At 48.9% G+C, this 15,085-nt stretch overlaps 1 protein-coding gene across 2 annotated transcripts; it reads left to right on the forward strand.

The window, feature by feature from the left end:
• The first annotated feature begins 3,155 nt into the window (after window positions 1-3,155).
• Window positions 3,156-15,043, forward strand: LOC109851853 (transcription factor HES-1). Of its 2 annotated transcripts, none has more exons than XM_020422357.1 (3): window positions 3,156-4,406; window positions 9,003-9,230; window positions 12,806-15,043. In XM_020422357.1, the coding sequence occupies exons 1-3, from the start codon at window positions 4,239-4,241 to the stop codon at window positions 13,811-13,813; spliced, it is 1,404 nt and encodes a 467-aa protein (XP_020277946.1). In that variant the 5' UTR covers window positions 3,156-4,238; the 3' UTR covers window positions 13,814-15,043. The 2 variants fall into 2 exon arrangements, with proteins under 2 accessions (XP_020277946.1, XP_020277947.1); XM_020422358.1 differs by lacking the exon at window positions 3,156-4,406 and adding an exon at window positions 8,073-8,219.
• The last annotated feature ends 42 nt before the right edge of the window (window positions 15,044-15,085 follow it).

The following is a 15,085-nucleotide window of genomic DNA, read 5'->3' on the forward strand; positions in this document are numbered from 1 at the left end:
GCCGCGCCAGGCCGCCTACGGCGTGTCCCGAAAGTTTTCATCGTAAATCAACCCGTACGCGCCAGGCTTTGCAGCGATCGCGGGCAGCCCGCTGCGATTTCGATTCAATCCCAAGCAATCGCGTTCGCAGGTAGAAATTATACGTACAGCCGGATAAAGTTGGAAAGGTAAAATGCACGATTAGAATATATAATCGAATTTATACAGGAGAGTCATCAAATAAATCACGACGCACCTCGTAAAACGCAACGCGCGCGGTAAAATTATGCGCATAAAAGAATGTAGCAGCTAATAAAAAAAAAAAAAAAAAAGAAAAAAAAAAAGAACCACGTGGAATCCCACGGGTAATGCGATGCATTCAACGAGAGAGGATGGCAACCGTTGGAATCCACTCGTTAACTTCTTCCTTGGGATACCGATACAAGGACGTCGCGTCCGACCGCCACTCGAGAACTGGCAAAACGGAAGCGAGATTACGAGGAGTAGATTCTCTTCTCTCTCTCTTGTTACGTGCCAGGAAAGTCTTCGATGAGCGACAGACCGCTGGATAAGTGTAAGTATGCGTAAAGATAGAGAGACAGAGAAAGAGATAGAGAAAAAGAAAAAGAGAGATATATGCTCTTTGTCCCCATCTTTTCTTCCTCCCGGGCTTCTTCTCGCCCATCCGAACGACCTTACACGTTCACGAAATCTCGTGATTCCCGCGTGTGAGTTCTTCGGGCAGCGCCAGCGCGCGCGTTCGCTCACGAGCATCGAAAAGGGATGTCGAGAAAAGAGAGGAGCGAGAGACAGAGACGAGAGATAGAGCGTTCGACGAGAGAAGCAAAACGAGGAAGGCGTAACTAGGAAAGCCCGGATACGGCTACGGGCTGGATGCTATTATTCCGCGCGGTGGAGACGCGATGAAAAATACCCCGGTCCCTCGCTCCGGCATGACTCGCGATGTACAGAGCGGAACGTTGCTTATCGATGCGCCGGGTCGATACGAGGCGGCGGAGAGCGCGAGCGGTAACAACGGCGTACGCGCGCGGACGGCGAATCGGATTTTAAATTAAAAACTTGCTCGCTTCGAGTCAGCTCCGCTGCAGGTACTCGCCAGCTAGTCGCGCACAAACCGAGAGAGGCACGGAAGAAAGACTGACGTTTTTCAATGAAGTGAGACCGGAAAATTATCACGAAATATTTTATGCTGCATACGATAAAGAAGAATAGTCTCTGAAAAAAGAATACCATCCTAGCTGAATAATTTTGCGAAATCTATTTTTAATTACTTGTTTGTTAATTCCATTAACATGCGCGAGCTCTCTCGTCGAAATCCGGTATATAATTTATTATCTCCACTTCAAGGAGATAAATGTGATTAAAATTAAAAAAAAAAAAATAAATAAATAAATAAATAAATTGCGATGACACAAAATCAGCAATCGTTGTCATCCGCATTTCGCAAATATTAAACGCAAATATAAAATCGTTTGATTAAACGACTCAATTGTTCGAAAAAGTGAGACATTCGATTTTTGGCGCAACACCCGCGGTGTCATTTTATCCGCTATAAGTCTTTAATTACCCTTTGTCTCTTCCTCCTCCCCCTCCTTCCCTTTCACGCGTAAAGCAATTCAAAAAGTATCGCTGCCAAAATAATAACTGTTTTATTCGAAACTCCGCGAATTCGGCCGGCACGCGTTACCTTGTTGGAGGATCGCCCAACTGATCCGCTCACCCATACACGTTCGGCGGCGAGAAACGCGGCGCGATACGCACGGTCTCTCCCATACAATCTCGCGCGTTCACACGCACGCAATCGGCGAACGTGTGTGTGTGTGTGGGTAACGCGCGCTTCGTGGCGCGCGTGCCGACGACGGTAAGGCCGCCTCGCAGTCCCTCTCGCCGGCGTACCCCCGTTCCCCGCTGAAACGGCCGCCGCCCCGAGGGCTCATCGCCTCGACGAGCCGAGCGGCGGCACGGTTTGAGCTCCCACTGCCACGCCGCTCATTCTCTCCCTCTTATTCCCGCCGCCTTCGCCGACTGCATCGCCGACCGCGAACCGTCGCCTCGACACGCTCTTTCGTCCCTCCTCTCTTTGCCTCCTTACGGCTGTTCTGTCGCGCAAGACGTGCCGCCGCCGTTTTTTCCCGTGCGTTTACGAGACGAGAAGATTAAAGACTGACGCGCACACGAACCGCGACGATATCCTTATCGCGTGCCGCACCGCGCGATGCGTAGAAACGCGCGACTTGTGTCATTGTCTCTCTCTCTCTCTCTCTCTTTCTCTCTATCTCTCGCGTATATACGTATCGGCTTTTTTTCCGTCAACCTGCTAAATGTCAGCACATTCCGCGAATACTCTCGTGACAAATGAGGAAATATCGATTTCGCTTCGAAATTGACGATTCGATTGAAGATATGTGAAAACGACTGACATTTCTTTCCTTGTTTTTGTAAACATTGTCAAACCCGATCGACCGTAAACGCGTATATCCCGGTGAATTTTGCCCGGACAACGAGAAAAAAAAAATGCAAGTGTCTTTCACGCGCTTCACTTCCGCACACGCGTAAACGCATTTAGCCAGCGCTCACCGTGCTCACACGGCGGAGTTTTAATTCTCATTTACCCCGAAACCGTCATAGGGAGTAGTAGGAGGAGGAGGAGGAGGAGGAGGACAGCCGAACAGAGGCATCGATAAAAAAAAAAGAAGAAGAAGAAGCGACATCGCAGCGGATAGAAAGAGAGAAAAGAAAAAAGATCCACTGATATCCAAATCGGTTCCTGCTTCGACGCCGCTTCACGGTGGCTAGGCAATAAAACGGCCCTGAGAGAGACGAAGACACGTCTCACGTCGCGCGACGAGGACGAACGCGCGCGCGCGAGAGAGAGAGAGAAAGAGAGGGAAAGAGCGAGCGTCAACGCGCGAGCAAAAGAAGAGGACGGAATGAGAACGGGAAGAGGAGACGACCGCACGTAGCCGCAGGCAAGGGCGCGCCGGCACGGCGCGGCAAGCCATCCGTGCTCCCCCGGTGTCCCGCCGCCCCACGCACGACCAACCACGACGCGAGTCGACCCCCGTCGTCCCACCGCCTGGCCTCGGCGCGCCAAGCTCAACGCGTACAGCCGCCAGCCACCGCTCGTCGCCTCACAGTCCGTCATCGTCGCTCGTCGCGCGAGCACAACGCGGACGCTCCCGCAGCCAGGTTGCACGCGCTGCATGTTTTCGTTTGTTGTCGCGCCAAGTGGCGGATCGAGGCTGATCTCTCTCTGCGTGCTTTTTGCCGCGCACGTTAAGACTCATCCGTTATACGCCCGGATTCAACGTACGTGAAATACAATTCATGCTCGACGCACATGTCGAAATTCTGTGTGCATTGTTGATATAGAAAAAAAAAAAAACAGTTTTTTTTTTTTTACGTATGTAGAAACAGTCGAATAACAACAAACTTGTTCGACCTTTGACTGTTGCGAATCGCTGTTTTAAACGGCGCGCTGTCAGAGATTGTGAACGCGCGCGAGATCGCGCGACACGTCAGTCGGGGGGTACTTCTTCTGTGAGGTGGAGTGCGTTCCGATCTCTCTCTCTCGTGCACAGACTTCCGCAACCTCGTGGGACAATTCTTTTCGTAGCGAGTGTGAAATTATCTCCAGGATTTATCTCAGCAAACACGGAAGCCATCGACGCGGCCGCGGTCCGTGCCGCGTGTGACAAGTGGTTGACGACGCATGGTTAAACCACGTGGCGGCGGTGTGTGCGCCGCTGTGCAAAACCCGCCTGGAGGAACGTGAACTTTCGTTGAGACTTTCTCTCCGTTTGAACTCGGCGAGCGCGGGACAATTTACGCGCATATTAACGACGTGCCGAGCGAGTGACAGCTGATTGATCTCGGTGTCGCGTTCTGCGAGTGAATGCACTTTGCAGCTGCGCGACGCGATAAGACGCGATCTCTGACGTTTCGGTACGTTTCCTCGATTGGGATCCCAAGCGGTGATCGAGTTTGTCTCGAGACTTTTCGCCGACTCTATCAATCTCTCGAGAGCATCACTCGGGGGCATGGTGCGATTAGATCGCCGTACATCATCGCCAGTGCCAATATAAACATAATCCGCACGAAAGAAGAAAGGTGGTGGGTCGGTGGTAATCTGGTCGCAGGTCGCCGCGAGATGCTGAGAGCCTCAGCCGCTCAGTCGTCCAGCCAATCACGTAGGGTGCTGCGATTCGAGCCGACGAGGGCCGTCGCGGCCTGCTAAGATGACCGCGCGTCTACACTCGCTTAGGCACCAGGAGAAGAAATCAGCCGGCAGCAGCAGCCACAGACAGCATCACCAGCATCAGCAGGCCGTGCATCAGGGTCCGAGCCCGGCACCGAGCCCAAGTCCCAGTCTCAGCCCGAGCCCGAAACACTCGGACGGACGAAGAGTGAGTAACAGATACAAATTTTCGCGCTATATATCGTAGAAAGTCTCGATTTCCTCCTCACTCCGTCGCTTTCCTTTCTCGATCTCGACCGAGTCGAATAAATCGCGACTTCGCAATCGCTCCGTCCGCAAATTCGAAGGTTTGACCTTCGCGCGTTTCCGGATCGTAAAAAAGTGATAACCGTGCGAAGCATAAAAAAATATCGTGCAGCACGTGGACGCGCCATTAAAACCGCAATGAAAAGCGGTACGACAGGTAGCAGTACAGGCAAATCAGATGAGAGACTTAAGAACATATTACGTAGTACGAAAATTGCGCGCGCCATTAAAAATATTTTTAAATTTATAGTTGCATAAAGAATTTATAAATTATAAGGAAGTTTAATTCCAGTCCGTCACATTTCCTTGATACTATTTGCGAATATTGTTTTTTTTTTCTTTTTTAAGATAATGCGTACCGAACGACCGAATTTTTTACAGTGTCTATCCAAATTCTCGTTAACAAATCTTGATATTGTTAATGGTAAAATCAATAATTAAAAGATCCTCTGATATATACGTGACAATTCGTCGCACTGCGATCATTCTACGTGACAAATGAGGTCAGATAATCTTTGACCTCATTTCTACACTCACTTTTTTTACACACACACGCACACATGTTTTTATATATCAAGACATCTAAAAAAAACCCCCAATATAATTTTTTGATGCAATTGAAGTTTAATTCTTGAGACACGTGACAAAATGCATTTGCTTAGTCGTCGCCGTTTGCGCGGCAAAGTTCAGCGGGTCGCAAAGGCACGTTGCGGAACGGATGGTGCGTGTCGGATCTGTGTAACGTCAATTTGCGGTAATTGGGCGTATTTACGAACGGTCATCATACGGATTCTCCTCGCACCTCCGCTCTCGGTGAGAAATGTAATTGGATCTGTTTAATTAACTTAGCGGGCAGAAAAAAAAATGTAACGTGCGGCGAAGCGTGATAAAGCAGCTTCGGCCTCCGTCAAATTTCGAGCATCACGAACAGTAGCGAGAGACGCGCGCGCGCGCGCGCGTGATTCTGCGGTGCACGCGTGCGTAAGTATACGGCTGACTGCCCTTTTAAGGCGATCCGCGTGAGAGTACGTTCGCACTCGGTAACACCGTGCCGCACAAGTGGCAGTCTCCTATTAGGGAAGTTTCCACGGTGACGAAAGGGGCGTAACTACGACGCACACGACTCGTCTTTGTTGAGAGAAGTGACTTACGTCGTTGCGAAGAGAAATACATCGCTACACAAATTGTCTTTTCTCTAAAGGTGCGCATAAATAGAGCGCAAAATTACAAGAGCAAATTTTTGTCATGATATAAAAAAATTAAGACAAAAAAAAAATGTTTTTCTCTTTGCTCACTTCATTTGCCGCGCGGAGAAGTTCGTAATCTTCATCCAGTCCGTCATCGGGTTACGGCCGCTGTGGGACCGGAGCGGTGGATGAAAGAGAATTCCAAGGGGGCGCGTCGAGCTAATGAGGGCGGTGAAGCCTCGCGAGATTTCGAAGCGGCGACGGATGGAGAAGAGGAAGAGAAGAGAGCGAGGAAGGACAGAAGGGAGAGAGAGGGAAACACGGCGGCCGTCGGTCGTTTCTGCCGTCGTCGGACGACGGCTTAATTGACGGCACTTAACGGATCGTCGTTATGCCTCGCTTAATTACCTGTCGCTCGTTGCCACTAGCCCGCGCATTTTAATCGATTTATCACGCGCGAAGCGAAAGTACGCGCCGCTCTCGACAACGCGCGTGTCCGAGAGAAGACAACAATGAACCCGAGCGAGCTTAAAACGTCATCCGCGGTATGACGCGCGGAAGCAATTTGGAGAAAATAATATATACATTCCGCATTTTCTTGCAAATTATATAAGTTTCAGATTATATACATTTAATTTTTTACAATAATTCTATCTTTTTTTCTACGATTGATTCACAAATTTTCTGTCTATTAAAATATAAATCTTTACTTTTTTTTTTATGTAACACAAGAACGATTTATCGATTTGACAGAAAGATTACATTTTTGAACTCTTATCGATTTAATTTTAACTCTTGTCTAGATTTAAACCGAAATATTGCGCGTAGGAAAAAAAAATGGTCCTGACGATAACAAAAGGAGTTACGATTGAGCGGTGACCATTGTTAAAAGCGATCCGTTCTAAAGAATTCCGGCGTCTTGCGACGTTCGCACGTCGGTGATGATTCACAATGCCGTACGTGACGCGAACTCGCAAGCGCGACGAACGATGGAACGCGATATATCGCGCGTGAGACGCGCTAATCAGCGGCGTCGTCAAAGTCACACACCGAGGAGTCGTCCTTCTTTATCTTTTCCCGCGTGCACGCCAATTTTTCACAGTCGTGTGTAAGTCACGTCGGGTGAAAGAGCGGGGAGTTATCTCGAGCGTGACGATTTTCCGATACCTATCGGAAAAGTGGCGCGGGAATCGAAGTCTCTTCTCTCGCGAAGAGAGAAGACTTTGCCTCGTGAGAGAAGTTAGTAGTTGGGCGAGAGCTAGCGCCAACTCTAACGAGGCGTTCGTTAATCTAAAAATAATGGGACAAAAAAAGTTCAAAAAAAAAAAAAAAAAAAAAAAAAAAACTTGCACCTAATGATTTATATCATGAAAAATGATCGCGAGTTTACTTCTGATCGACAATTTTCTCACCGAGCTGAGAAAAAGGCGCCATTTGTGACAACGTCGCGTCGGGTCAGTTGAATATCTGCAACGATAGACAAGATATCTTTCAACAAATGTTGACTTCCGGTCGTCAAATGGGGGGGGGGAATCGAGATGGGAGACAAGAAAAGGGAGAACAAAAGCTTGGGAGTAACCCAATTTTATCTTCCGAATCGCGCCGAGGCGTAATTTAAACGTCCCTGTTACGAAATTCTTCTCTTGTTCCTTCACACGTTGTATGTGCGCACGCACACAACAATACGTAAACACAAGCGCGCGCGAACACGAGGCCTGTGTGCGCGGGGAGTCCCATCGCCGACAGACGCGCGTCTCCCCCTCCTCTTTCTCTTTCCCCGTCTCTCGCATACCGTCGCCCCCCTTTGCGTGCATCTCTCGTAATAATAGAAGGACGCGGCGGAGCAAGAGTGCCGCGCCAGTCGGCGATGACACGCGCGTGCACAAACACACACACACACACACAGAGAGAGAGAGAATAGAGAGAAAGAGAAAGAGATACGAGCACGCGTGACCGCGGCGGCTCGCTCGTTTGTTTACCCGGCGCTCCCGTGTGAACGCCGCGCGCCGGCTTCACCTCGTTTCCCTCCGCCAACCCTCTTCTCCCCCTTCGCGGCTTATCTTCGTCGCTCTCGGGTATCTCTCTGTGGTCTCCCGCTCGGTACGTTCCCCGACGCTCGTCATCTCTCGCTCCGACAATGTATGTAGCTGCTGCTCGGCTGTATCTTCCTCTTCCTCGTTAGATTCGACTCCGTCTATCTTCGTCGTTCTATATACGCGTTCTCGCGCCGCGCTTCCACTCGCTATCGCTCGTCTCTCTGCGACTATCCCGCATATCTCTCTTTTTCTTGCTCTCTCCAACGGAGATTGCTACTACGCGCGATGCGCTCTTTCTGTTGCCGCGAGCGATCGCGCGACTCGCCGTCGGCACATCGCCAAGCGAGCCGCAAAAAGTGACGGATTCATCTCGGAACGTCGAGATGCTCGTGAGAACTACGTCGAGCGGTCGATATATTTCCGTTTAACAGTTACCGCAGAGAGGGAATTCCCGATGTAGACGTGACGGCACAAAACACCATGTTGGTTACGGTAATTTTTTGAAATTTCCGAAGGAGAAATAAAAGTGAAGGGTGTGTGCGCGGTGGCCCTGAAAGAACGGGAATCATAAGAACAAAAAAAAAAAAAAGACAAAGAGAGAGACGAGAACTCCGCCCCGTGGGTCTCTCGTCGTCACGGACGCCGCCGTCCGAACCAATTTCAAATACTACCTGACGGTGCTCGATTTGAAACGGTAATACTTTTAGTGGTGGTCGAGAGAGATGACTCAGACGCGGTAGACGCGACCACTTTACACCCAACCTAACGTGGACCTGTAGTTCAGAAAGAGAGGAAAAGAAACAAATGCGACGGACCTTATAGATCCGGGGTTATAAAACTACTCGTCGATAATCCAAATTAGGAACTCCTAGGCTCATCCGCATTCCTCTAATTTCCTTCTCGCCGGCTCTTTGTCACTCCTTCCTTTCGTTGTCTCGCTCGCTCGTCACGCGCGTCGTCGCCGGCGGCTCCTCGTAAATCACCTCTTCCGCGAAGCGTGCGCGGAAAAATAGCGCGCCGACTAAAGTAGGAGACCGTGTTGCGTGTCTTAAGGCAACCTCGCCTGCTTGCGCGTTAAGTCGCGCGCGCGCACGGCTAGAGTCTATTTCTTGTTTTTGCGCCCCAACTGTAGATGCGAGATATACCTACCTACTCGTATTGTGGCGCAATCTTAGTATTTCAATTAAAAGCATATTATATGTGTGGACATATATATATGTACATATATATATATATATATATATTCGAACCATCGTTTCCTCGGGATTGTTTCAGGCTAACAAACCACTAATGGAAAAGCGACGGCGAGCGAGGATCAACCAGTCTTTGGCGGCGCTGAAGGCGCTCATCCTTGACAGCGCCCGCCTGGAGAACACCAAACACAGCAAACTCGAGAAAGCTGATATCTTGGAGCTTACGGTCAGGCACCTGCAGCGACAGAGATCGCTCGCTCAGCCCGGCCTGTCCAGGTACAAAGCCGGATACCAGGACTGCTCGAGAGAGGTAAGACTCTCTCATCCTTCTCTTTTCATACCCTAATCTCCAAGCAACGGTGTTGTTGTAATAATAATAATAATCCGAAATATAGAACCGAATACAAACAAAACAACTTGACGTTTGAACGATCTCAATGCGTAAAAAGATGTCAGCTTCGTCATATTCCGCGCGTTTCGTCATGGAGTAGTATGCGGAAAAGATGGGCGGTGTGAAAAGAAAGAAAGTATGAGTGTGTGTGTGTGTATGTGTGTATGTATGCGTGAAAAGAGAGGGGGAGATGGTGAAAAAAGTTGAATTCCAGTGCGTCCGGGGAGCGTGTAATCGGAGAACTCGGCGGAACTGGTTCGTGTTACACGACGGTAAGGGATGGGGAAGGGAGGGATCTGATGGAAGAACTCACCGAAACCACCCTACCTCTCCTTCGTCTTTCTCTTTCCTTTCCCTTCCTCTTTCCTCTCCTCGGACCGACGAAAGGTATCGGGTTGTCGTCGGAAAGTCTCGCGTGACTCCGCGAAGCTCGCCGCGCTCGTTCGTTAAGGGACGTCCAGCCACGAAACGAGAGGAAGCTCGTTGAAAGCGGACACCCCGTAAACGTCGTCACGCTGAATCTGCCGGAGTCCGCGGTCGGAACTGGTCGGAGAGAGTGTCGCCTAATCCGAAGAAGAAAATCGAGAAAAAAAGAAATTTTCCCAGTCTTCGTTTTCGCGCGAGAAATATCCTCACGGAATTACAGAAGAAGTGAAATTAAATTTTTTCGCGTATCTGAAGACTGCTTGGTGTTACTTTAAATCAATAAGCGATACAAGATATATTCGATATCGCTAAAATACATTCGGTTCACGTTTTTAATTGTTCGTATCTCGTCGCGACAATTTAACCCGCAACTATTTGTTATTTAATCGCTTTTAGAAAAACAAACATCGCTGCGCTGTTTTAAGATCTTTTTTCGAGCACTTTACTCGCTCAGCGTCGGTGACGATAGGGTGACGCGATACGCCGCGGCGCCAGGCATTTCCGTCGTATATCTTCATCGGCATGGCACGGCGTGGTGCGCGCGTCGTGGAACTCGAGGCGCCGAGTCGATTGTCGGCTCGCTTGCCTCGACAAAGCGCAACTCGTCACGACACAAAGCCCGTTCGCGCGCTCACTGTACCTGTCGTACGACCGCCTTATCAGAAACCGCTCACCGATAAAGTCGCCGACTTTCCGGCACAAGCATTGCTCGAAAGATGCTGCCGTGAAATGCGCGTGTATCTGTGTGTGTATTATGTTAGAAATATGGTCTGCATTTTGCATACGTAAATAGAGAGAAAAACTAGAATGACAATATTATTATTTGGAACAATATTATTATTAAAAATTTATAAAATTATTTAAACAAAAAGATATTCGAGTTTTTTTTATCATATTGAAATATGCACACAGCTTTTATCATTGTTTGCAATAGAAATAAAAATATTTTACATTTTTTTTGAATCGGAAAAGTTGTTTTTTTTTTAAACACGGAGGAAAGTGGAAAAATTCCGCAGTGCTTCGTGTTTAGAAAGGAGAGGGAAGAGGGGAGAGAGCGGTGATAGTAGAGAGCGTGCCAGAAATTTCGGGCGACGAGACGAGCGTCGGGTGGAATCACGGCACAACGTGTGATATACGAGGCGCGCAAGCGAGGACGGGCGAGGTAGACAGGAAGGAAGGAAGGAAGGAAAGAGCGAGCGCAGGTCCCCGCGGGGCAAACTTTACGGCCTTATAAAACCGGTGGTCGACCGACGCGACACGTCCCGCCGTACACCGCAGTTCCGTTCTCATCCTCCCACCGGGATCTCGTTCTCCTTCGCCGAAAGCACATTCCTGCTCCCAAGTCTGGCGCCTCCACGAGCGTGAAACGCGTGTTCGCGCTACAACGCTGTGCTCGAGAACTACCGTCGCCCCGACTCGGTATTCTCGATGTCGCGAAGTATAAAAAGGACGACGTTGGCAGAGTCGTTTCGAAATCTGCGTTTCGTGCAGAAATATCGTGCAAAGGAGAAAAAGCATTTTTTTCTTAAGATAAATATATTTTCACAATATATTTTATTTTATATTTTTGAAAAAAAAATTATTGAGAGATTATTACTAATTTACTTTTGTTTTTCTGAAACAACGTAATATATTATTTTGCGATAAATATTTTCGAAGATCGGAACTTTAAATACGCGTGACAGAGTTGAAAATGCGCATTTCGTCTGTTCCTAATTGCCGACGCGCGATTAACCCACATTTGCAGATTCATCCAATGTGCGCGCGATCTTTCAATACCGCCTGAGTCTCGGTTTCCGCGCGCTCTCGTAACGTTTCCAGCATGTGGCAGCGACGGTGGATTCGGTTGCTTTATTTTGAAGCAGCGACCCATAAAAGCTCTCTCTCTCTCTCTCTATTCCTCTGGGTTCGCCGTGAAACTATTGTCCGCCCAGTAGCCGTGGCAGCGATAGTTCCGCCTGAGAGCAATGCGCGTTCGATACGCCGCCGTTGCTACCGCCGGTCGTGTGAAATATAGCGCGCGATACGCTACGCGATTAGAGATCAATCGCGCCGCTTCCGCCCGAATCGCCGCCGCCGTTTCCACTCGCAATTCGATTCTCTTCCGGTCGTGGCTTGTCGTGGCGGTCGCGCACTGTAACGTTTCGCATGCTGTATTTTTTGACTTTTTTGGGGGGGTTTGTATTAATTATGTAATAATTCTGAAAATCCTACGGTACGTAGTTGTATAATTTATTTGTTATTAACTACATGCCGCATATATATAATTTCATAGAAAATTACTTTTTTCGAAATTTCGAATTACGTTTTCTTGGGGGGCAGAAGAAACGCGAAGAAACAAAAGTAAAGCTAAGAGAAAAAATTACTTCGAGTTCGTCAAAGATATTTTTTTGTACGTGTTATATTGTTTCGCGCTGAAATCTTTTGTGGCAAATATTGTTGTTTTAACTCACATAATTTAATCTCTCTCAATTATTTCCAACGTATCGAACCGCCAAAATATGTTATTATTATAAAATCACGAATACCTTCCGCGCGTTAATCAGCGAAGTACTCTAAGCGCGCGCGCGCGCGTTAATTAGTGATTCGCGGCGATAATAACGAGGCCGCAAAAAAAAATCTCGCATTTGCGTCGTCCGCACCGTCGCTCGGCCAACGAGCTAAAGAGCATTTTATCGCGCCGGTTGTTATCGCCGGCACGTACGAAATAAATTACGGGTCGGGGCCTGGCGGGTCGCGGCCGGGGGAATATCGGGTAACAAATAATCACGAGGCGCCGTTACTCGACCGAACCGCGGATTAAAGAGCGAACGCGAAATATTCAATTACGGCTCGGCGGTCGATAATGACTGACGCGCAATACCACACCCGCGGTCGAGAGCGGAATTTCTGACGCACGATATATTTTTCCGGCATCGGAATTAACGGATTAGCGTTTTCGAAATTTCGTATTTTGCCGACACGAAATAACTATTCTAATCGTTATGTTATCTAATAAATGTATATGTATAATTTTTTTCATGAAATATGAATTTCTGCATCGGTTGGTTTTTGTTGTCGTGTTACAGGTAAGTCGATATCTTGATGCGCCGGATATTATCACGGGCAACACCACGCCAATGGATCCCGCGGTGAAGCAGCGGTTGCTGCGTCATTTGGACAGCTGCGTGTCGGAGCTGGATCTGGACTTAGGCTCGCGACCCGACAGCGGTCTGGGCAGCAGCCCGGGCAGCGTAACGGACCGCGTGGCGGGGACGACGAGTCCGGGCCCATTAGATCACCACGTGCCGGTCGGACCGCATTGCAGTGCCGCGCTCACGCCGGCCGGCTTGATCAAGTCCGAAATCCCGGAGATGGTAGAAGCGGCCCGACCCGACAGTAGCACCACTGCCGGCGACGAGAACAACAATAGCAGCCGGCCAACTTCCGCCTTCAGCCAGGTGAACCCTGCGGGATTGGATCCGCATCATCCGCATCATCCAGCGGGTTTACCGGTCGATCAAGCCTCTACGTCGCAGCAGAATCCCAACATGCTCTCGGTGGTGCAAGTGATACCTTCTCGATTACCGGACGGTCAGGTAGTCTTCCTGTTGCCAAGTCACTACGTGCAATTGGCGGCGGCAGCCGCGGCAAACGGCATCAGCATCGGGCCCAATCCACCCACCGCGATATGGGCGGCGACCAACATGTCGTTGCTCAAGGCCACCGACAAGCTGGCGAAGCGACCGCACGAGGACATCGGCCAAGAGTGGCAAGATCCTACTGGCGGTCTCAAACCCAGCAAGAGCCCGAGGATGGAGCAGCCGGAACAGCCACTCGACTTCACCACTACGTCAAAGAAGATGAAGACCGCAAACACGAGAAACTCGACGCATTCTGGCGCTGTTGATCACCATCACTTGCGGCAACAGCAGCAGACCTCGTCCCGTTTGCCAGCCGAAGTCGGTGGGCCCATCGTCCAGGAGGACAGACCCTCTAGTCACGCGGGCAGCGAGATTGCCGTTGGCCTGCCGTCTCCGTCGCCCGTCGGCCAGCAACCCGTCAAGGATGAAGAGGGCATGTGGAGACCGTGGTAAAGAGTCGTCCATTCGCGCGAGGGTTCTTTGTCTTTGTAAATAAAAGTATATCTTATTTGACGCGCGCGAAACCGGAAAGTCGCGCCGATACGCGGCTACGATTGTCGTCCACTGTGAAAAATTTCTTTAACCGAGTGAAGTTATCTATGTATTTTGATTTTGATATTTTTCTGGACGGATAATTGGAGTTCCAGAGTCACACAAAAAGTTGAAATTAAAAGTCAATTTTGATGTTTTTTTTTCTAAATAAGTGGCGCAGTTTGAGGAAAAAAGTTGTTTATTTTTAAACAACTTTTATCAGATATCCAGTGTTGCGGCACTTTTACATTATGATTTTCGAAAGAAATGCGGTCAAAACAATTATCGCGAGATTTGTTTGTTTTATATACAAGAAGGTGGCAATGACAAATTTACGGTAACATATAATGCTCGCTGAAACTGCGCTGAACCGGCGAATTTTCATAGAAAAAGGATATTTATACGAACGCCGTTAATGTATATTATCGGGAGACACGCTAATTTTCCAAGCGAGTCAGAAAATTATCTATCTCGCGTATCTGCGAAGTTTCATCGAGAGCACACGCCAGTGATAATTTTGTGTCTCCGGTCGTGATTTTCGTTCCCGGGGCGATAAACCGAGAAAATCGCGGTTGACTTTTTCCCGTTTGCGCATACCGCTTTGCTCCGCGTGGAAACCAGTACACGGAAAAGGCGTATGCACATTCTCGCCTAATAACGCCCGTGCGCATGACGTCAGCGTGCTTCGCGCCGTTTCTTGCGACGACGGTGCTAATGAAGCCTTTAATTTGCATCGCGCTCAAAAGTGCCGCAGCCACTAAATTCGCTTCAGCGCCCGTTGCTATTTTCGCGTAAACGCCGTTCGAATAATTTAAGCGCGTTTGTTTTGTCGCGACAGAATTTTCGCATCGATAACGTCACTGTCGGCGGCGGATATGTCGCGCAGTGACGAGAATAAAATAACAAAGAAGGAAAAAAGCATAGCCGCGGTACGCAATGGAGAAACATTTGGCAAATTGGCACGATTTAAATTGGCTCGATTTAAATTTGCTTTCACGTCGGAGTGACGGAACGAACGCAAAAGAATCGAGAACACATATAAGTGGCGACGCGAACGTTTCGACGAGCGAACATTTCGCGCGAGTTCGAATGCCAAAGTAGAGCGAGTGCGAAACAGAGAGTTGTAAAAAGAAAAAAAAAAAAAAAAAAAAACAAATAAACTGACTCGACGCATTTATCAGCGGCGAAACGACG

The sequence above is a fragment of the Pseudomyrmex gracilis genome, unplaced genomic scaffold (assembly GCF_002006095.1).
Source record: "Pseudomyrmex gracilis isolate BER0280 unplaced genomic scaffold, ASM200609v1 scaffold_21, whole genome shotgun sequence".
NCBI classification, from domain to species: Eukaryota; Metazoa; Arthropoda; class Insecta; order Hymenoptera; family Formicidae; genus Pseudomyrmex; species Pseudomyrmex gracilis.

Coding starts and splice junctions, on each gene's coding strand:
- LOC109851853 (XM_020422357.1), top strand. CDS start 4,239: ATGACCGCGCGTCTACACTCGCTTAGGCACCAGGAGAAGAAATCAGCC. Junction 4,407..9,002: donor AACACTCGGACGGACGAAGA/GTGAGTAACAGA, acceptor GGATTGTTTCAG/GCTAACAAACCACTAATGGA. Junction 9,231..12,805: donor ACCAGGACTGCTCGAGAGAG/GTAAGACTCTCT, acceptor GTCGTGTTACAG/GTAAGTCGATATCTTGATGC.